General features: G+C 38.7%; 4 protein-coding genes across 15 annotated transcripts in view; 3 read left to right on the forward strand and 1 right to left on the reverse strand.

Moving 5' to 3' along the window:
• Positions 1 to 8,893, reverse strand: part of Sif (still life) — a 34,669-nt gene extending 25,776 nt beyond the window's left edge. For 7 of the 12 annotated variants that reach the window (XM_064125569.1, XM_064125574.1, XM_064125573.1 and 4 more), the window contains exons 1-5: positions 6,350 to 7,939; positions 2,638 to 3,277; positions 1,649 to 1,833; positions 943 to 1,061; positions 656 to 866 (exon numbers count right to left, since the gene is read on the reverse strand). In XM_064125569.1, coding sequence (XP_063981639.1) covers positions 656 to 866; positions 943 to 1,061; positions 1,649 to 1,833; positions 2,638 to 2,798 — 676 coding nt within the window. In that variant the 5' untranslated portion in view covers positions 2,799 to 3,277; positions 6,350 to 7,939. Of the gene's footprint in view, positions 1 to 655; positions 867 to 942; positions 1,062 to 1,648; positions 1,834 to 2,637; positions 3,278 to 6,349; positions 7,940 to 8,008 lie in introns of those variants that run through there. The other 5 variants (XM_064125565.1, XM_064125567.1, XM_064125568.1 and 2 more) reach the window with 5 other exon arrangements.
• A 2,648-nt stretch (positions 8,894 to 11,541) lies between these two features.
• LOC135164858 (inosine-5'-monophosphate dehydrogenase) lies at positions 11,542 to 14,400 on the forward strand. The gene is made up of 2 exons (XM_064125584.1): positions 11,542 to 12,046; positions 12,621 to 14,400. Exons 1-2 carry the CDS (start codon positions 11,720 to 11,722, stop codon positions 13,863 to 13,865), a joined length of 1,572 nt encoding a protein of 523 aa, XP_063981654.1. The 5' UTR covers positions 11,542 to 11,719; the 3' UTR covers positions 13,866 to 14,400.
• Positions 14,401 to 15,105: 705 nt separating this feature from the next.
• LOC135164867 (eukaryotic translation elongation factor 1 epsilon-1) lies at positions 15,106 to 16,305 on the forward strand. Its single transcript, XM_064125616.1, has 4 exons — positions 15,106 to 15,314; positions 15,429 to 15,638; positions 15,805 to 15,900; positions 16,008 to 16,305. The coding sequence occupies exons 1-4, from the start codon at positions 15,228 to 15,230 to the stop codon at positions 16,137 to 16,139; spliced, it is 525 nt and encodes a 174-aa protein (XP_063981686.1). The 5' UTR covers positions 15,106 to 15,227; the 3' UTR covers positions 16,140 to 16,305.
• A 765-nt stretch (positions 16,306 to 17,070) lies between these two features.
• On the forward strand, positions 17,071 to 21,665 carry LOC135164856 (integrator complex subunit 13). Its single transcript, XM_064125582.1, has 9 exons — positions 17,071 to 17,286; positions 17,358 to 17,432; positions 17,624 to 17,901; positions 17,988 to 18,078; positions 18,224 to 18,431; positions 18,506 to 18,885; positions 19,558 to 19,719; positions 19,815 to 20,146; positions 21,221 to 21,665. Exons 1-9 carry the CDS (start codon positions 17,071 to 17,073, stop codon positions 21,495 to 21,497), a joined length of 2,019 nt encoding a protein of 672 aa, XP_063981652.1. The 3' UTR covers positions 21,498 to 21,665.
• Positions 21,666 to 21,811: the final 146 nt, after the last annotated feature.

Genomic DNA, 21,811 nt, shown 5'->3' on the forward strand with positions numbered 1-21,811 from the left:
TTAATCTGAATCAAGAGGAACCGATCTCGCAATGTCAATCTTGTTCATCATTCTTTTATATTGGATTCATAGGCTAATTCTTCCAACCTCGCCTCAGGAGTATTTTTATTACAATCTTGCTATAAAAGTTTCCAGCACTGGACTCATGAAACTTAATCCTATGACTTATATTTTTTTAACTTTCGGTGAACCTTAGATTGTCCCTGACCGTCTATCGATTGGCCCACTTACCCTATTGAAAATTTTTCATCAAAATTTATTGTTTTTTAATGGAAAATATTCGATACTTATTCTACAAAACGACACAACCAATATTGCCATCGTCTTTATCTTCAAAGCCAATCAAAAGGTCTTCCAAATATTTTCCTCAAGTCATTAAATTTTTTGTGCAATAATTTTTGGAACAGATTTGGAACAAATGTTTCAACGATATTTACAGTAAATAGGTGTAGATTGACGTACCTAAAAATTGATTCCCCAGATTTTTAGCATCAAGTTAAGTTTATCAAACACGAAAAAATCTAAAACTTGTAATTTAACGATGAGTGAACTTTCTCTTGGGAGAAAAAAAAATCCACTACCTGACTTATCTCCATTCACCACTGCACCACTCACTTATGAAATAGAATATGAATGAATGCAAAGGATATCCTACCATGGGATATAAATCTTGGATCTCGAGTGCGAAGCCTAGCAAATTGCTCCGGTGGCATACAAGTGCACTGTGGTGCTTTGGATCTACTCGGTGATGCTGGTGTTGACAGTGGCTTTATACGTGGTTTGACCTTTTGCTTATTGGGTGGTTCGCTCGGTAGCTTGAGGGAGTAAGATGAGGTCGCTTTCCTCGGTGTCTTGGTTGAGGGTGACTGGTGAACAGAATGCCAAAGATAAAATGCCAATCATTGAACCTTTATTGAATGTCAATGAATATACGTCACTTACACAGCAGTCTTTGAACTGTTTAGCATCAATGGGTGATGTAAAGTTGAGACCCCAGGTGTCATTGGTCATCGTGTCCTTCCAGTAGATGAAGCACTCCGATGCCTGGCCAATTCTTGTACCTTAAAAATTATTCAAGTAGCTTTTACAGCTTTGCATAGATCAATTTCAAGAAATCGCCATTTTTATTCGTTAATCTTCCTCCTGAAGTAAAGTTAATATTTATTCTAGTATCCAAAAATTTATCATGTCCTTTACGAGTTGTACTTGAAATTCATTATGCCGTTAATTAATCCGATTAATTAGTATGCAGTCAAAGTTTTAGGGAAGGTTAATGAACGGTCCAGAGTTGACAAACAGAAATTTACTGAAATACCATGAATAATGTAAATTAAAATCCACTATATATTATAAATCATGGAATCTAAATTGAAATACATTATTCATCTGACTTAGCTTCTAAGTTAATTCTCCGGATAATGAGAATGTATATCCAAAACTAGTGAAATATTCCACTGAAGATAAAAAACATAAATCCATCACGTTCTATTTCTTTCAAACTAAAAATCCAAGAAATGAAATTTTCTATTCCAGGTGAATGCTTCATTACATTCCATTCAACGAAATATTCTTTTCTTCCCCTTTCACTCAAACGTATGATTCTTCCGGATGCATAGAATCGTTGGTGATTAAAATGAAATTCATTTACCTGGCTGCACAAGTCGTACGTCCAGAATTTTATCAACCTGGCTATTGTAGGCGGTGATATGGAAGACCAATTCAGGTGAATCCTGGAGACAACGTATGTTGACAGGGACAAGATCCTCGGAGACTTGTTGCCATTTGACAGTACCAGTACCACTGGCACTTACGTGAAAAACTTCAGCCCATAGTCTAAAAATGCTCATTATTATGTCATCATTGTTATCAACAGTTATTGAACAAAATTTATACAAACGATTGCATTGCGTGAATGTGCAATGAGAAATGGAGAATGGTGAATGCCATGCCGAAAGCATGAGCATTTTGTTGATTCTATAAATAACTAATGCTACCAACTATTCGGCCAAAAGCGGTGAGTGTAGGGCTGCAAAGAAAAGCACGAGTAAGCGTGTGAAAACATCTGTACTCTCAGAATCTTCCTCTCTCTCATTTCCCTGTTTGAGAATAATTTTTTTTCCGAGTGAACGAGCACATGCGTTAAACAATGGGGCAAGCAAAACCGGGAAAAATGATAAAGAATACATAGGCGCATGAGAGCAAATGGCAGTGAGTGTTATTTTTTTTTTTTTTTATTTTTCTCTTCGTTTAAAAAATGCAAGATCTATCTTTGATATCAAAGGAGTACTCCAAAAATCTTTCAGCATCCAGTTGAAAATTCTCGTCAACTCAATGGTTTCAGGTGAAAAAAACAACAGATGTAGAGTACATGGAAATCCATAGTCGGATACATACGTATACTTTATCTCAATTGGTGTACAACAAAGTCATAGAGAGCATGTGGAGGTGGATAAAAATGAAAAATAAGACACAGATACACGTGGACACGTGGGAGACAGAGATATTGAAATCAGTTGATGGGTTTACAAAATTATTTTATAAATTTGACAATAGAAGTTAGAGGTGGGCAAAGGGATAAAGGGCAAATCTAGAGTGTATGATAAAATGAAGTGGCTGAATGGCAATGGTTTTGCGCACCTCTTCTTCTCTATTCCGCACCTGAGCAAAGGGCCCGAGTCACTCCTGTGACTACCACCACCCCCACCACCCCTTCCGCCAGTCTGCCATGGTGAATCCTCGTCCCGATAGCCCCGTTTCGATAGTGGTGCACAACTGCAGGCTGAGAGCTTATTGCCCATGTTTTTTTTCCCTCTTCACTCCTTATTTAAATTATAATTTTTTTGGCTGTTGAACGTACAATTGAGGTTTCGTTGATTCTTCAACGTTATTTTGTTGACTTATTTCGTCCTCTACATCAGTCTACTTTCATCTCTGCAATATTTTCCTTCTCCCCGAAATCTCTTTATCTTTTTATCTCTCTCCCACTCTCTTTGACACTATTTTTTGGCCCAGTTATTTCTTTGGTCTGTTATTTCTTGGCTTTTTTTACTTTGGCACTGACTTGAGAAGTGTACTTCAATTTTTTTTTTATTTATTTTGGTGATTTCATTCCTTTTTTTGCAGTTTAAAATTCTTTTTTGTGATAAGGAAGCACTGGAGTAGCATAGAGGAGAATCCGATTATGATTCTCCGATCATAGAATATAGAAGGGAGGTATCCATTATTGTCACATCATTGCTGGCGACTGGTGGTTATCAGCTCCTCCATGGTATCATCACTGTGGACACACCATATTCGGAAAATCAGGTCAAATAATGCCAAAAGTTCATTAACGCTTAGCCATTAATCAATTGCATTGTCATCTGGTGAACTGACTCAATTCATCACTCCGTACTCTGAATTTAATATGATATTTATCAGAATTTCTATGAATCCTGATAGATATAATTCTCTTCCGAAATTATTGGAAAATTAAATTAGTCCATTATCTGGGAGGAGGCGAATGATTGATTGTGAATGTAAGGAGGAGGGAATTTTTTGAGGGGGATCGAGTGAAGGAGGAAGTCGAGTGGACAGCCGTGTTATTTTTTTCCAGGTCTGCCAGAGGCTACGGTCAATGAAGGTCCGTAGTAGTAACGCCCAGTAGTGTACAGCCCACCTACTCACCTCTCTCGGTGAAGTTGGCATTAAAAAAAATCGACTTCCCACAGAAAACGATATCTCGAATTTAAAAAAAAATGCCTGAATTATATTTTTGCATTTTTATCCCTCGGACAGAAATAGATGATAATTACTGGCAAATTTGCAGCTGCCAATCATTGTTACTGTGCAGTAAAAAACCGTATCAAGTTAAATCTTTGAATTTCGAATTATTTTATTATTCATTAATTGAGAGAACGGACAAATGTCGAGTGGACGAGGTTGCAATCAATCTAGATCACTTTAATATTGGAGAATGGAATTTTGATGGCCATTCCTACCCGCGCACCTTTGATTTTCATGCGAGAAATGGTAGTGGAAAATTCATCGATAGTTCCGACTCCAAACTCAAACTATTCCAATAAATCTTTTGAAATATATTGAGAATGGAAATAAGAGAATGAGTGGAAGAAGAGGACAGATTAAAGGTCAGAGAAATAAGAGAATCCGAGACAATGAGGAAATTGATAGAGGATGAGAAAAAAATCATTGGGATAAAAAACATCATGAAATGACAATGGCCATGGATGTGATGGTAATAAGACTTTGAACGGAAACGAATCAGTCGATGTCAGACATTCAGATATATTTACAATGGATACTTCCATCAAGGAATACCATTTCCGAAGCCCCCTCGGTCTGATCGAGTGAAATTGCATCCCGAGCTGTAGATTCGACCAATACCGCCATTGCTATCGTGTATGTGAATCCTTACAAACTCAACATCGCCACGTTACCTTGAACTGAACGTGACATTCTAATGAAGAAAAAAATCCGAATTAGTGTCATTGAAGTAAATAAAAAGTTGCTCAATTTCCCATTTTCACCCTTAAATTATCTATTGTCGCACTCGATACAGAATATCAAATGAAGATTTTTATTTGATTCTCATTTGACTGTCAAATAGTTTCCTGAATTTAGCATTCAGTTACCGAGTATAAGCAAACAGAAAGAGCCTTCTGATGTTGAAAATTTACATGTCATTATCTCCTCATATTTCTCAGATAAAAGCGATGGATTTAATTGGATGGATGTTATTTCAGTCGGAATATAGGGGCTCCCGGAATTCCCCTATCCCTGAAAATAACATGTTTCATGAATCACCGGCATTGTGTTACCTGAATTGAATAGAAAATGCCGCCACAGTATAAAATATATATTCTATAAATCTTCCATCTCCATCGAAAAATAATTCCCAATAAATATTCATTGACCACTATTGGCCGGTAGATTTTGCACCAATCTGCACCCTTAATCGAATAACAACCCCTCAATTTTGCTGGAAAAAAATATCTACAACATTTCAGGGGGCTTTTGTCAGTACATCCCATTGATAAAAAAAAATTAACTAAAACAAACAAGTTTCAAGCTAAGATACAGTAAGGGCTGTCGCACACGTACGTTATACACAATCTATACAAATGCGGTTGAGGGAGTGCAAGTGGGGTGGGGCACCTCTCTCGTGTATATACGGGGTTTATGTACGTCTAGTTGTGCGGTGGTGTTATATCCCCTTTTTCCCACCCGGGTGGTGTGGGGCGAGGCTGTATATATCCTTCCCTCGGTAGAGGGCATGAGCCCGAAAGCTTCCCACCACACACACACACATGTACACACAGTGTCAGAAGAAAAAAAATCATTTGGGTGGAATTCAGGTCGAAGTTACAAGTCAAGACGCAAAAATTGCCCCATTTTTCGCCCCTTCTCCCATCACATATGGAGGGATTAACCCTCGAGTACTGTATTCCCAGCGGATAACACACGCAGAATGGCGAGCAAGTGGAGTGAATTTAATTCTCAAAATCCCCGGAGATGCACAAACAGATGGATGTTGACTCCAAATTGACTGGCTCCTGGGTAATACGCGTGGGTTAAACAAAACCCTATACTAAACGCTATATCGATCCCCCACCGATGCGTTCACCTGTCGCCCTTGTCCCTGTGAATATTTCATACCGCCCTATTGCAATTAATTCCCCTTTCCTTATCCCAAATCGCAGCCACCCTATATCACTCATCTTCTTCCCCACTCGTGATCTATGATATTTCGTTACCTGTCACGCCATCCCCAACTACTTCAACACATTTACCCCCCTCACAGCATCACGGAGCAATGGTTCGTTGACTCTGGTAATAATGCACTCACCTAAACCCCCGTGATACATCAACCAACTGAATGAAATTATTTTTTCACCCCTACCCTCCCCCAACACATAGCAAAACAACTAGACATATACACTGGCGAGTGAACGATGACGCCCGAAGGTAAAAAAAAAATCAACCCCTAAAATTCCAGATGAACCTCCAAAGCCACTGCGTAACACAAAATCTCCACCGAAATGTCAAACTTCACTGTGCAGCAACATCACAAAAAGCCTCGTCGATAAATGGATTTTCATTCCTGGTCCACCGCAGTATTGGACACGATGTCAATGTCTCGCGACCCCTTTTGGTGCCACAAAAGATACACGACAAGAAATTATGATATAGAACACCAAGAAATATTGCCAACTGACGCAGTGATCCTAAACTATCACTGAATTTACATCTCCATTATATACGTTACAAAATGTAGTGAATTTATTCAGTACGTTATGATTTAAGAGACAGTGGAATTTATGTTGATAAAATGAAAAGTTTAACGACTTACGGTCGACGACATCCTCGGAAGCGCGTCGAGAGAGACCTCACCCGCAACACACCGCCATATCAGGGATGATGCACAATAACATAGATATAGGGGGGTCCGTAGAAAAGCCGTGAGAGGGAGAGGGGAATCAGTGGAGAAGGGATGAGGGTGAGAGGTAGTATTGGGTGGAGCGAATGGGCAAAGTTGGGGGAGGACAAAACCCTTCGAAATCCAGTTGCGAGGGCACACGAAAATCACAACCTGTCACTGTGCACCCTTTTAAATTAGGCACTCAAACCCTCTCTCAACGCTTTTCACACGTTGTTATCATCCCCACCGGCTTCCCTAAAAAAAAAATCTCCAATTTTTTTCTTGCTACTGCAGAATCGTTGGATTTTGTAGAAATTATTTGAAATATTCACTGAGTCATTGTTTCACAGTATCGCGCGCTGTTTTGGCGCGATTTTATCGAGAGCGTAGCCATGGATACTGCGGCAGGAGAATCAGGGAAGGCCCTGGACTCTGTGAGCACCCCTAGCCCGAAAATGTCAATATTCACCGCGCTACGATCACGCCCGTAGTGTGCGCCGCCTTTTTTCGTACTCCTCCTTCATTCCCTCTTATTTATTTACCTCATCCACTCTCATCCCTTTTCTCCCCCGCCCCTTGCTGTCGCCTCAGTAACACAAATTATATTCACTGGAATATCACAACTGAGATTTTTCAAACTTAAAATTACTCTCGCTCACTTGGCGATTCAATTGACTCGGATGAATTTCAGCTCCAGTTGAAAATATGAACAAGAACACTTGATTATTATGATCATAAGGCTTATTTCAATTCAATGGTTGATAAATTAATAACAATTGAAGCCGGAGGCCTATGGAAATGAAGACAGGTAGAATGAAAAATCGGTGAAAGGTTATAAAACTTGGGGGGTATGATAAAACGGCACGACGTTGATGGTCCAGACCGATGGTAAGTGTGGTTCTCTCGAACGCGGGCTTGGGGCTTTTTCGGTGGACGAATTTTCGTCCGTACCGGACTTAACCGTTGAGAGATGAAAGAGAGAGGGAGAGAGACAGCTGGAAAAAAGATGGTGTAGGAGTGAGATGTACAGAAGGTTGGGTACCAAGGGGTGGTGGTGGTTTGTGATAGAGGTGGGTGATATCAAAGTGGATGGGGGAGAGAGTAAGAGGAGATGTACGGTGGGACTGCAAGCACTGTACACCAACGGTGAAGAGGAGGACTGGCGTAACCATGGCGATAGACGATCGATCGGCGACTTGCGCGCTTCCGCGTTACATCGCGAGCAATGGCAGAGGGTGACGAACAGAGAGGAGAGAGGAGAAAAAAAAACATTTTTTTTTTGAGCGAAGGTAACTGGAAGATGTGAGGATGGGGTGGTAGGAGTATGGAGGGATGAATTCTTCACTCTCTGTTCCTGTGTCATCTTCGCTCACTTCCCTTATTCTTCTACGTGGTTAATTTTATTTAATCGTCTTGTATCGCAAAGTTTTGCGTGATGTGCGGAAGATCAACGGAGGAAGTTGCATAAAAATTCAATGGTAAATGGATGGAGGAGAATGAGGGGTTTTGGGGGATCAAGGGTGAGGTGAGGGACGGGATAATGAAAGCCTGACAGGGTGAGGACCGTATCCAGGCGCGGCACCCTTATACCTTTGAATCTCGCTGTTCTCCGCCTGCGTCGCTGCACACCGCTGTGTGGATATATACGGTTAAGGCGTCGGCCCAATGCCCCTCCCGACTACTGGTCTCGACAACGGAGGTCATCGTCATTTCACCCCTTTCTCTATTTTTTTTTTTTTCTTACTCAATATTTTTTTGCTCTACAGTGGTAATACCCAACCTGAACTGAATTGGATCTATCGCGCGGGTCAGAAGGGTAAACTGAGGGGGAAGTACTAGGAGAGACTTGTCAACAGAAGGCAAAAGGGTTCCCTCGTGGGACTCAAGTTGCAATGGGGGCAAGTGCACTACCACTTCACTTTTACACGTAATGTACAGGGTAAGAATACCGCCACATGGGTTTTATGGATTGTAAAAAGATATTGATTTGGTTTTATCCATAAAATAGGGCTTTTTCAATGCATCGAATGGAGAATACGGCAGTTTGAGTAAATTTATGGGCCTGAGAATTGTTGTCAATTTTCACTGCCAAGTAGATATTTTATTGGTATTCACAGGCTATTTCGACATTAACGATCGGGGAGGAAATTTTAATTAACTGTAGGTAATTGAAAGTTGAAGGGGAACTCGATCCATTACTCGAAATCTGAAAGGATTACAATGGATGATAAACTCGTCTTTTTCAGTGAAAATATCATTCTCGTTTTCGTTTTCGAGATGACATTGGTCTGTAGCACAGAGCAGGGAAGTTGATGATAATCATCAATTTATTTGTCTTTTAACCTTAAAACACCAGTGCAAACTCTGAGCTTTTATTTACAGTATCGGGTGAGACAGTTGCACAACCACTGTTGGTATCTTTTTGGCAAGTACAAAAGTTAGTGACAGTCATAGTAACTTATTATCTTGTTACAATGGATTTATTTATTTTATTATCCATTGTCACTAGAAATTTTTAACCCCAAAGGTTTAATAAACTGTTTTTTTTTAATCAGCAAGTGGTGACATCTCATGCAGGCGGACTATACCAAGGTTTGCAATGACTGATGAAGCATAAGGCCAAATGATGTTTTCATTCATTAAATTTATGTGCAGATTCTTCAAGTAGGTAACTCATTCTTAAGAGCGTTATGGACGACTTCCTTAGCTCCATATGCCCTAATTCAGTGCCTTGAATTTTTGTCTGCGAATATTGATAACGTTTTTTTGATACGGCTGAACGTCAACAATTACTTTGAAAAAAATCAGAGCTGATTCGGTGGAAAATAAAATTTAAAATTTTCTTGTTTTCTTGGGAATCCGCATCCTCTCGTAGGTGACTGATAGAGGAATAAAAAAGTTATGATCAGAGGATCATGGGAATCACGTAACAGTTACGTTTGCAACAGTAAAGTTCTGGAACTTGCAAAACATCATTTCTCGCTCCACACTTTTTGCGTTGTTACGTAAAAATATGCAAACTAGCATTTTTCCGGAAATCTTTATTACATATTTTTCTTTGAACAATCCTTCTGTTTTAACTTCTGAAAACCAGAATTGAGATATCTCGTAAATAGTTCTCATCGACCATTTAAATTTTCATCCCTTCTGTTGTTTGTGTTTGGCCCGCACTAACAAATATTTAGGCCAATACGGGAAAATATTCAGCAAAAATGCTGTTTCGGAAAATTTCTCATGCGTTGAGCAAATATTTCGGAATTTTTTGTCACCACAGCGGTGAGCCATCAGACGGGTGCTTAAATTTTACGGAACAGAAAATAGAATTTACGTCGCCACATATAATTTTTATTGATTTTTATTTCCCTTGCGAGTTACCTTTTGAGACATAATTTTCACTGTTTTTTTTTCTCGTGATTTTTATTGCATTTTTGTCTCCGTACACCATAAATTCTTGAGAACATTTTTTAAAGTCCTGTACCACAATGAAGGCAGATGAATACTGATTCATTACCTCTTAGTCGTAAAAAATATAAAAAGCGACAGAGTCTTGAAAATTCCTCTGGGATAATTTGATTTTATGGAAAATTCCAGGATAATACTGGAGCATGAGTTTACTGAACGAGTAAACTACTAGTAACACTAATCCATCAAGTCATCGTATTGAATAAGTGTGGATAAAAAGCGTTAAATGGTGATATCACGCAAATATCCCGAATGAGAACGGAAATTTTCGGATAACACACGATTCCATTTAGTCACTGTGAAAGTGGATAAAAAGCGTTAAGTGTTGACCTCACGCGATGTATGCTATCGAAAGGGAGCTTCGCTCATAATTGACCCTTTGCGTGATATCAACCCTCAACGCTTAGGTAATTTAAAAATATAGTGAACATGTACATGACAGCCCCCCGACGAAAATGCTGAAATATCGCACCCTGAGAACTGCTAGGAATTGACTCAAAAAATTATAACAATCGTATCACGATTTTTTACCTGTAATTCCGATAAAAATTACGAAGAAATTTGAAAACAATCCAGAGTCAAACAATTCCCCAACATTCCAGCAAATTCTGTGCTTTCCTGAATTTTTTAGAAATCATCCCCAAGATGAATCCCCTAGAAACCATAAAACTGCAGAACATTTTCATTTTCATTTATTATTTTATCTTATTGTTTAATCAAGTATGTTACATTCCGTGTTTGACTAACAGATATTCTATCGAAATAATGAATGTCATTTGGATCGAATGTTCACTGAATCGTACATATGGAAATTACACATTATGAATTGGACAACTTGAAATTGCACAACGGGGATTTCCATTATACCCACCACAAATAGATTGGTACATTCCAATACCTGGATCCTCGAATACACTCGACTCTCCCCAACTCTCCACTTCTCCAGCTGTCCGAATTTCACCCAACGAGGTGAATATTGCCCTCAATAGAATATGTGAGGTCACACAGGTGATACATCTTAAAGGAGAGGAAGGTTTTGGGACATGAGGGCAGCTGTAGCCCATTTTATGGCAATGTTTATTCAAAAATTCACTTTTCGAAACCATCTAATGTTCGTAAAGTACCTGTTTTACCCGTCACGGGGATATTTAACTTTAAATATGAACTCGTTTTCCCACACCCACACTGATGCACTCATTACCAATGTCCTCATTATAGTGATGTGCTCATTATCTTAAGATAACAATTACAGAGTAAACTGATGTCACTGACTTGAACTAAAATTATCATATTTAAGTTCACCTCAAGTCAACATCACAAATTATTTGAATTAGATGTGAAAGAAAAATTTAGAAACTTTTTATCGTAGAACTAAAGGGACACATAAAACGGGGTAATTACTATTATAACGATTGCACCATTAAATAAAATAGAAAACCTGTAAAAAATCATTGAAAATTAATCTGGTTAAATTTAATGAGATGTATAAGAATTTTTTAATTTTGCCTCCTCTTATCGACACTCATCTCTATCATACCGATGAGTCTGCGAACTTCACGAGTAGTTCGCGGGAATTAAAACAACCGCCACAATCGCTAGTCCCCGATGTCCCACGGTATTGCCGCTCTAGAATTTTCTACTCCTCCTATATAGTCGTCCCGCGCACGTTGTATGCGGTCATTTTTCTGTCTGCCTCGAGTGTGCGCGACCGGAGCCTGATTAACTCAAGCCACGTGTTGACGCTCTAACTAAATTAAGCCTAAATAAAATTAAATAAAATACTCGAGTCGCGTTCAATTGTCAGTTTGACTGAGAAAAAAAACACGAATTTGAGAGATAATGGCTGACTACGTCATAGGGGATTTAAAACCAGCTGATTTACCAGTGCCAGAGGATGGTCTATCAGCAGCGCAAATGTTCAATGCTGGTGAGGGTCTGACCTACAATGATTTTATCATCTTACCTGGGTACATAGACTTCACTGCTGAGGAAGTCGAACTTGTGTCACCTTTGACGAGACAAATTACCCTGAAGGCACCTTTGGTCTCGTCACCAATGGACACGGTTACCGAGTCCGACATGGCTATCGCCATGGCGTTGTCAGGTGGCATTGGAATCATTCATCATAATTGTACACCGGAGTATCAGGCCTCTGAAGTCCACAAGGTAAATCAATTTGTTGACATTTAAATTTGTTGAGATGGAAAGTGTTCGTTGCCCCTTTGTCATTTCAGAAGGATTGAATGATGTTTAAGGTACTTCCTTTGTCACTAGTTCATTTTGGGAATCGTGCAATGTACGAAATTTCGATCAAATGTTGTTGAGGTCCTTTAAAGTCAATTCCTAAAATTACTATGGCCATTTTGGGAATAGAATGGATCGATCAATTATACGATACACCAAAGAGAAACTCCTGAATGGAAAATATTATGGCGAAGCGATGAATAATTAAACTAAGCGGTCCCTTTGATTTATTAAAGATCGTATGTCAAGTATTACAGTATTTTTCCCTGATAGAGGAAACAGATTAATTCCTGAAGAGTCAAGGTGACATGGAACCCCTGAGAAAAACAATTTATTGGGTGAAACGTCTATACTCATATCATCCAAGCAACGCTGGGTTCAAAATATTTCAAGGCCAAATAATTCACTTGCAGATAACAACACTTTCTTCGAGAAATTTCGTACACCCATGGGTTATTCGCTAAATATAATCTCACGAATACCCAATTTTTTTCAGGTTAAAAAATACAAACATGGTTTCATCAGAGACCCAGTGGTCCTCTCCCCGCACCACACAGTACGAGATGTCATCAACGTGAAGAATGAGCATGGGTTTTCGGGAGTGCCCATAACAGAAAATGGAAAGATTGGTGGCAAGCTAGTGGGAATAGTCACCTCCAGAGACATTGATTTCCTGGAGGACACCCCCAACCAGGCTAACCTCAAGCTGAGTACGATAATGACACAAACCGAGAATCTTGTGACAGCAAAATCTCGTGTAACCCTGCAGGAAGCAAATTCCATTTTAGAAAAATCTAAAAAAGGCAAGCTTCCCATTGTCAATGACAAGGGTGAGCTAGTGTCTCTTATGGCGCGAACTGATTTAAAGAAAAACAGAAGCTATCCCAGTGCCAGTAAAGACGAGAACAAGCAGCTATTGGTGGGAGCTGCAATTGGTACAAGAATGGCAGATAGAGAGAGATTGAAACTCTTAGCATCGGCAGGTGTTGACGTTGTTGTTTTGGACTCATCTCAGGGCAATTCTAGCTACCAGATAGAGATGATTAAATTCATCAAGTCTGCATTTCCAGAGCTGCAGGTGATTGCTGGAAATGTTGTCACTACAATGCAGGCAAAGAACTTGATTGAGGCTGGAGCCGATGGTTTGAGAGTGGGGATGGGCTCAGGCTCAATCTGCATCACTCAAGAGGTAATGGCTGTTGGAAGGCCACAGGCAACAGCTGTCTACAAAGTGGCTGAGTATGCCAGAAGATTTGGAATTCCAGTTATTGCTGATGGGGGCATTCAATCCATAGGACATATCATTAAAGCCCTGAGTCTTGGTGCAAGCACTGTTATGATGGGATCGTTGCTTGCTGGCACATCTGAAGCACCAGGTGAGTATTTCTTCAGCGATGGAGTTCGTTTGAAGAAGTACAGGGGAATGGGATCACTCGAGGCCATGGACAGAAAGGATGCCAAGGGATCAGCTATGGACCGTTACTTTCACAATGAAATGGACAAGATGAAGGTTGCTCAGGGTGTCAGTGGATCAATTGTTGACAAGGGAAGTGTACTCAAATTCTTACCCTATTTGCAATGCGGTATTAAGCATGGATGCCAGGATATTGGGGCTCGATCAGTCTCATCGCTTAAAGCATTAACTTACAGTGGTGAACTGAGGTTCGAGAGACGATCCACATCTGCCCAACAAGAGGGCAATGTTCACAGTCTCTTCTCATACGAGAAGAGGCTCTACTAAACATCGGCATTAGTTTCTACAATTTTTGTCTCCGTGTATTATATTTTTTTAATTCCAACTTTCACCGTACCTGCATTTCTACCAAATCGCCGGATTGGTGGATTTGGCGAGCTGATTCAATAGGAACTTTCTGTTCAATTGGAACCCAGCATTGGAATTTTTCCCGCATAATAGAAAGTATTGCATCTTGTCCTGGAAAATCAGCAAATCTATGGGATCATCAACTTTAAAAACTATCTGTTTTTTTATACAATTTACCAGAATCAATTCAACTGTCGTCCAGATTATGACTCTTTTTCGACGAATTTATTGTGTCAAACTCGAGGTAACCCCAAGACATTTTTTTTTTTGTGATATGAATTTGTTGAAACATTTTGGACCCAATTGTCCATATCATTGACGCTTTTTTTAGTACGTATGAATATTATAATTCACAAGGAAAACATCAAAATTTATAAATGTCTAGTGGATATATTTTAAAATAAAATATTATATGAAATAGAAATTTCCATGAATAAATTAGACTTATCCATTATCCGTTCAGTATTCTCAAGCATTGATAATTTATTTTCTTGTCCTTCGTATGAGCTTCTCCTTGCCACAGAAATTTTTTATAGATGAATAATGTATTCCAGGGTTGCGGTTTATACTAACTCTTGGCATCCGAAGATATAAAAATGTTTTGCGTGAATTTTTTAACGATTGATTTTATTGCTGAGGTTGATTAAATTTTTTTTTCATCACCTACAATTGTCAAATAAATTTAAATATGTGTTTTTCAAATTTTCAAAGTGCTCTTAAAATGCAGCTCTAGTCGGTAAACTGTCGGTTTTCTCTCTGTCAGTTCCATGGCCCCATCACTATCATGTCACTGTCATTCAAATGCCGCGCCTGTGCGTGAAGACGCAATTGCTACATAATTCCAATTTTTCGAATAATTTGTTCAAGTATCTTCCTCAAAAATTCCGCAGAAAAATATATAATTTATATGTATTCTTAGGATGAAGTGTGTCAACGACTAATTTTTCCTTAATATTTCTCTTTTTGCGATCGTACAAAATTTCCCTAATTGAGAACAAAGTCAATCCGGAGATTACAGTTGGAGGGAAAAAACTTTCATTATTTTTCATGTTCAGACTGAGGCTCAAAAAAATAGGAAGGACTTCTCAATGATGAAGTATATTCATAAATTTCTCCCAAAAATTTTTCCTCTGTTTCATAGTCTAAATTTATCATAAGAAATACAACTGTGCTGCCATCATTGACGCTCCAGCCACTCCAAAGCAACGCCGGTGCTTCGTGACTGGAGCATACCATCAAAAATTTAGATAATAATTGTCATTGCTCTGTAAATTTAAAAAAATGGTGCTGTGTAGTATTGAATGTGTTCAACGAATCTCTGAATATTTGGAAATCCCACCGGGTAAACTCCAAATAACACAGAACAACGTACGTATGCAAGAGATTCGAGGTTATTTAACCTTAAATATTCAAGAAAAATATTCCCAAATACCAATATTAATATCGTTCTCAATTAACCGTGTTGATTGTCCATGTTAATAGACAATTGCTGCTGATAATCTAGTCAAAAATACCTCGATCGAAGGATTCAGCACCATAATTCAAGCATATGCAAATCTCTCGAAACAACAAGACCTGCATCTTGGAAATAGTGACAGGATTACACAAACATTAGTAAGGCAATGGTTGGAGTATGCAGTTATGTGCATAAATTATGCTGACATGCCTGCGAATGCTAAAAGAGTGCTCAAGGTACAGTATTCAAAAGACAATGATCCACTCGATATTGAAGCGTTGGAAAACATTACGAAGCTTAAAAATTTCGTTTGGGAGGAAAATCCATGAAATAATTTACATATTATAATTTTGAATATTACGTGGACTGCCCCCATTGAATATCAGAAAATTCTTATTTCAGGAACTGAATACTGTTTTAAGAGACAATACTTATGTCACTGGAACAAGCAAGACGATAGCGGACGTGGCCCTGTATTACGCCCTACATTCAATTATGGTAATGTCTTGTAATATCGTGGAGATTAGAAAATATACTCGATGAATCCACACCAGTGAACTTCAATCGATGTAATCTCTGAGAATATTTATATCTTTTTTTTTCAGAGTGCGCTCACGTGTCAGGAGCAGGCTGAGCACGTCCATGTCTCTAGGTGGTTTGATAATGTGCAGCAAGAAGCCAAATTGAGACAAAAATTGAAAGTGATTCAGTTTGATCTCATGCATTTATACATCTGAGGGGAAAGCCCTGCAGTAAAAAGTCTACGGCGTTTCTGATAATTTACAATTTAAAACGACCATCTTATCATGTTTATTTCTGAATTTTTACTGTATCAATGAAATGTTTTAGATTATTTTTGAGGCTCAGCACTGGATCATTAAAGATCGATCCTAATGGAAGAAACTGTATTGTTTAGAATTGTTGTTAAGTTTTACAGGTGAGAAGTCTTGAACTTCTGGCATCCTTAGACATTCATTGAGTTTACTCAATTTTAATCAATAAGCATTCGTATCCAAAAGGCTGACCGGTGATTGCTTTTTGCAAAGTTAACTGATTCTATCGTTTGTAGCTCTTTGTACGGAGCTCAAAATATTTCGTTAGCTTCCCCATTTCTTTTTACATGATTAGAAAATTCGTAAGGGTGGTGCATGAACTACAATGGTGAACGTACCTGTCGGTAAGGTATTACCACGAAGTACGTGGCATTTAATTCGTGAGGACATTTGTGATTTTTCTAAGGCTCCATAAATTCTCTGAAGTCCGTTCGAAATTTTGCTGTTGAAGCCGCTCCATAAGCGTCAACAATCCCCCCTATAATCTCTGTAGAGGATATGTTGACTGTATGCGTATTGTTGGTAACCTCCGGCGATCCTAAAACAACGTCCTACATTGTCGATCCCCTTGCACTGTGTTCTTTCTTATCAGTGACGCACCAAACAATGTGCAACTAGTGATGTTCCAAAACTTCAATCATTAATTAATAGTATTTGTCTAGTGACAATTTCGTGGTAACCTGTGATCTCCTTTCACAATACTTCCTGCACTGTAGTATCACCTTGTGCGTTACTATTATTATTACAACGTACAACTATTTCAGTCACACATAACCTCAAAATATACTAAACATTGAGTGTTAGCTCGAGTGAATACTGAAAAATGCTATGAAAAATGTATCCAGCAAACCATAAAACTGTTTTTGTATTGGATCACACTCCGTACTTTGGAATCTCCACAGAAAGCCCGTTAGAGTTTGAGTGTTTGAAAGGTAGAGGCCAAAATCAGATTCCCTTGGCACCAATTTGTAAATCATTATGGACGACGAGTGTGGAATCATCGATGGAATACTGTCGAATTGTCTGGGATTTATTTCCATCGGGAAAATTAGTAAGTATTGATTTGTTCTATGATTTGCAGGACTTCAGTTGTATTTCTAATTCTTTTTTTTCACGTTTCAGGTGAGGTTTGTTGTCAGCGACCATGCAGCCCACATTTTGAACACTTGGAGTCCGCTCCAGCAGAATTTATCCCATGTAAGTTATTATTGTAGTGTAAATCACAACCTAATGTATCCATTTCTTGACACAAACCCATACTAAGCTCAATGGAATTTTTCAGTTTTTGTGGCTAATTTTACTAAACGAGGAGAAAATGTATAATCCAAATGCTCAGAAATCAGTCATTTTAACTGCTAAAATACCCAGTGTATGTTGATCTCTTACAGATAATGAATGGCATGGCGATTATTGGAGTTCCACCGCGAGGTCACCAGCCGGGAGTTGACTTTTCGGTGATCCATGGTCTCAGAGTTGCCATCGAAGCCCTAACAGAATGCTCTGACATCCAAAACAATAAAAAGACAGAAAATGCCTCGAAACTATTGAATAGAGGTCGAGTTATTTGTATTACTAGTGCTCGGGATAATATCAATATGAAGAGTTTGGAGAATATTTTTCTCAACCAATTAACGCAGCAGAATAAGGTTGCTTCTGGCTCCGATACGTAAGTGCAAAGATAATGTAATTTCAATTGTTGAAATATTCACTAGTCATGGATTATTTATTCATATTCTTTTTTATATCCCTCAGATCCATACCAATTCATCACTGTCACCTTGTCATCTTGAACATTTTCCCAGTCAACATAGAATCTCAAGTTACGAGCCAAAATCCAAGAGAAGTAAGTCATTGAAATTTCGCTGGTTAATTTTTCATTCAAGCTTTACACCACGTGTCTACTTACCTCCAGAATTTTCTAATGATATTTGACGTGATAGACGGTGTTGAGTTCAAACAATTAAGCCCCTCATAATTAATAATTACAGGTGTCTCCATTATTGACAATGGAAGTCCATTCCATGAAAGCAACAGCCCTCCACTCCAAATTATCCCATCTAATATTATCTCACTATGACTTAGCGAGTACTACAGTCACAGGTATACCGATGAAAGAGGAACAGAATGCAAGTTCATCAGCTAATTATGACGTTGAAATATTTCATTCTCTCAGTGCTCACACATCCATTTTAAACGGTACGTGATAGCGTGATGAACCACTTTTTCCAATAATTCATTTGCTTTTTTAATCAATCACTTTTATTATTCAGGCAATCCCCAAGACTCGGCTCTCATAAAAACATTTAGGAGATTCGAGGAGGGCTCGGAATACGAAACTGTGACATTGAAATGGTGCACACCGAGGGGTTGCAGTGCTTCGGAGATGCAAAATTGCACAGCCATGCACAGGATAACTCCGGTAGACGTAAATAGTCGGCCATCCTCGTGTCTCATCAATTTTCTACTCAACGGACGTTCTGTTATGCTTGAGATGGCACGAAAAAGTGGTGGAAAAACGATATCACATTTACTAGCTGCTCACGGGGGTGAAATATTCATTCATACGTTATCAACAGCAAGAAGTGTCTTGGAAGATCCACCATCAATCAGTGAGGGATGCGGAGGAAGGGTGACTGATTACAGAATAACTGTGAGTAATACTTCATTAATTCTAGTTATTAATGTCTAAAATGGTAATTACTCATGCCAAAGAGAAATCTATGTATTCTGGTAAAAACGCGTTATTCATAGAAAATTTGAAAGAAATTCTCCTCATTTTTGAAAATATGGCGGTCAATTTTTCGAAAATACAAGAATAAGTCGGGTATGTATAATGAAGACGCTTATATTTACGCTTGAGGAGATCTCTTTACATAGTATTTCAATATTAGATTGAGTTTATGCCGACTGTGATTGACTGCCTTGAAAAGATAAACTGACGCGACTGACCGTTTCATTTGGCAGTCTGCGCAATGGATACCTTCTGTTATGAAAGGTTCCAGAAAGGTATAGAAATATCGTGAGTGACAAAGAGGGAATAATATTTGCCTCAAATACGACAACAGAGAATATTAGTGACACATCTATTGAAATTCGGAGATAATAGTTGCTTGTGGCTAACAATTGTAATTTTATGTAAGATATGTATTAAAAGGGGCTAGAGGAAAGGGAAACGAAAGGTAAAAACCCGAGAGGGTATACTTATGGGCAATAAAATAATTGCTTGTGGCTCGAACCGAAAAAAACAGAAAATACTAAATCTTAGTAAAATTGATGGCATTCCCGTAAGTGATAAAAACTGTTTATTGTTTATTCATTGTAGGACTTTGGTGGTCTAATGAAAAGCAACATTTTGGTGCCACTCAAACGCTCCTCTAATGAAGAAGGAGATGGTACGTCAGCACCCATGCGATCGAGACTGGAGAAACACACGAGATATTGGCCAATGACAATTTCCAGTACATTGATATTTAATTTGAAACAGGTAATCACTTGTCTCCCACGATAATAGCCTTCTTATATCAATAACGCTAACTAGAGAATTAATTATTGATGAATACTTCCCACAAATCCTTTCAGATAATTGACCCATTACCAGAACTAATGGTGAAAGACGAGCTATCTAAAGACGAGCTGGTTAAATGCAAACAATTGTTGTTCAGTCTCCTTCAGCTCGAGTCAAAACACGAGACTCTGTCACTACCAAATCTAGGGGGTGGCAGAGGCGGTAAAAGTGGGGTTCGCAGAGAAGAGCATTATCGTTTATTGTGGGAGGAATTAGAGAGGCTTTTGAAGGCTCATGCCGGAACTTCACCAATGCACGCGGAAGTGTTGAATTGTCTCCTGGAGGTGCGAAATAAGGACGATAAGGACAAGGTCGAATTGGATCAAGCACTGAGAGAATTGGACAGGTAAACGAAAATTACTACTCATCTTAACTCCGCTTTCCAATAATCGTTTATTGCTAATGAAATATAGATGCACAGTTTCTACTACCTGGGGTAGGATTTTCCTCTAAAGTAGGATTTTTTCCCGTGAAATTCGATCAAATTTTTTAGCTAAAATTCTTTACTCTGACCTGCACAGAATAGCGTTGCGGTGTCGATAAAGCGAAGTTGAAATTTCTGGCCACATCCAGAGGAATCACGTCAAATCTCACATTTTCCTTCTTGGTACGGGTTATTATGTTCCTCCATTTAATACCACTTTATTAGGCTTCTCCAGCTTTGAAAGTTATTATTACATGCAATTCAATCGGTTACCGATACTCCATCATGATTCACCGAATTCTACATTGGATTGAATTTCCAACAGGTACTCGTACGGTACTAACTGTTTAATGATTCATACAAATTTTATCAGGACTTAATTTGGTCATATTCCACTCTTTAAGATAACTTAATCGTTTATTGTAAGTTACGTCGAAATTGATTTTTCCATCTTATACGGAAACAGTTCTTTTCTCGTCGTGAAATCTGAAAACCTCCATTTTCCGATGCCATGACATGAAAAATAATGTTCACGCCTCGCCATGGAAACATATCACCCTCCCCATGCCCAAGATTGCTCTCAGAGCCGAAGGCGAGGATGGCAAGCACGTGGGGAAGGTAATCTGCTTTCCAAGGCTTGGATATGAAATATTCTATACTGGCGTCTAAGACGACAATTCCATGGTAGTTTGATGAATTCTAAATACACTCAATTTCTTTAGCAAGTGATAATACATAATTTTTAAAGAATTGGATCACTCCACGTTCTGACGTGCATTATATTAGCGAAACGAAACATTAAAAATGAGGAAAAGTGAAATCGATCATGAGGCAAATCGTCTTCTAACTGAAGTCTCGTGTAGGTCTCATGAATCTCATAAATTGAATCATTGAAATTTTTTTTGATATTCATAATTGCTTTGAAATATGTGTATGTAATAATATCTGTCTATGAGACCCAATGAATACAATTGAATATCTTTCTTTATTCATCAGCATTGGCAAAGAAGAGCCAACGCGTGCCAGTGTGATTCGCGCAACGACAGACTCGCCAATGTCTCCACCTTCGATAACACCAACTCCTCTTGCAAAACAACTTCAAAAAAGTGGAGCCCCGAAAAGCTTCCTTGACATTTGGCTCCAACGCAGTGCTCCCAAAGAGAGACGGCCTGAGTTTCACGGTCGTCTTAACAGTGACGGACCAAAAGCCAAACTTTATCCCAATCTCAAAGATGCCAACTGGGAGCACCGCGAGGCCATGCTCGAGGCATAAATCTCATCAACTTCTTACCCCGAAGAAACATGGTATGTAAATATGTCACGTAAAAAATTGGATAATCCATTATGAATTATGTACATAAATTATACAAGCATAAGGTAACACAAATCAACCATACCGAACAAGAATAATAAATAAATTATTTCTACCAGCAACAACAAACGTTTTTATCAAATTGTCAGAATTATCAGAATCAGTTAAAAAGTGGTACCTCGAGCTTAAGAACCACATGAATCCTCTCATACACTGATCAAAAATAAGACCCATTGAGTGGGTATTAATGAGGCTTCCTCAATCTTCCATTTGTG

This window comes from Diachasmimorpha longicaudata, chromosome 7 (assembly GCF_034640455.1).
Source record: "Diachasmimorpha longicaudata isolate KC_UGA_2023 chromosome 7, iyDiaLong2, whole genome shotgun sequence".
Lineage (NCBI taxonomy): Eukaryota > Metazoa > Arthropoda > Insecta > Hymenoptera > Braconidae > Diachasmimorpha > Diachasmimorpha longicaudata.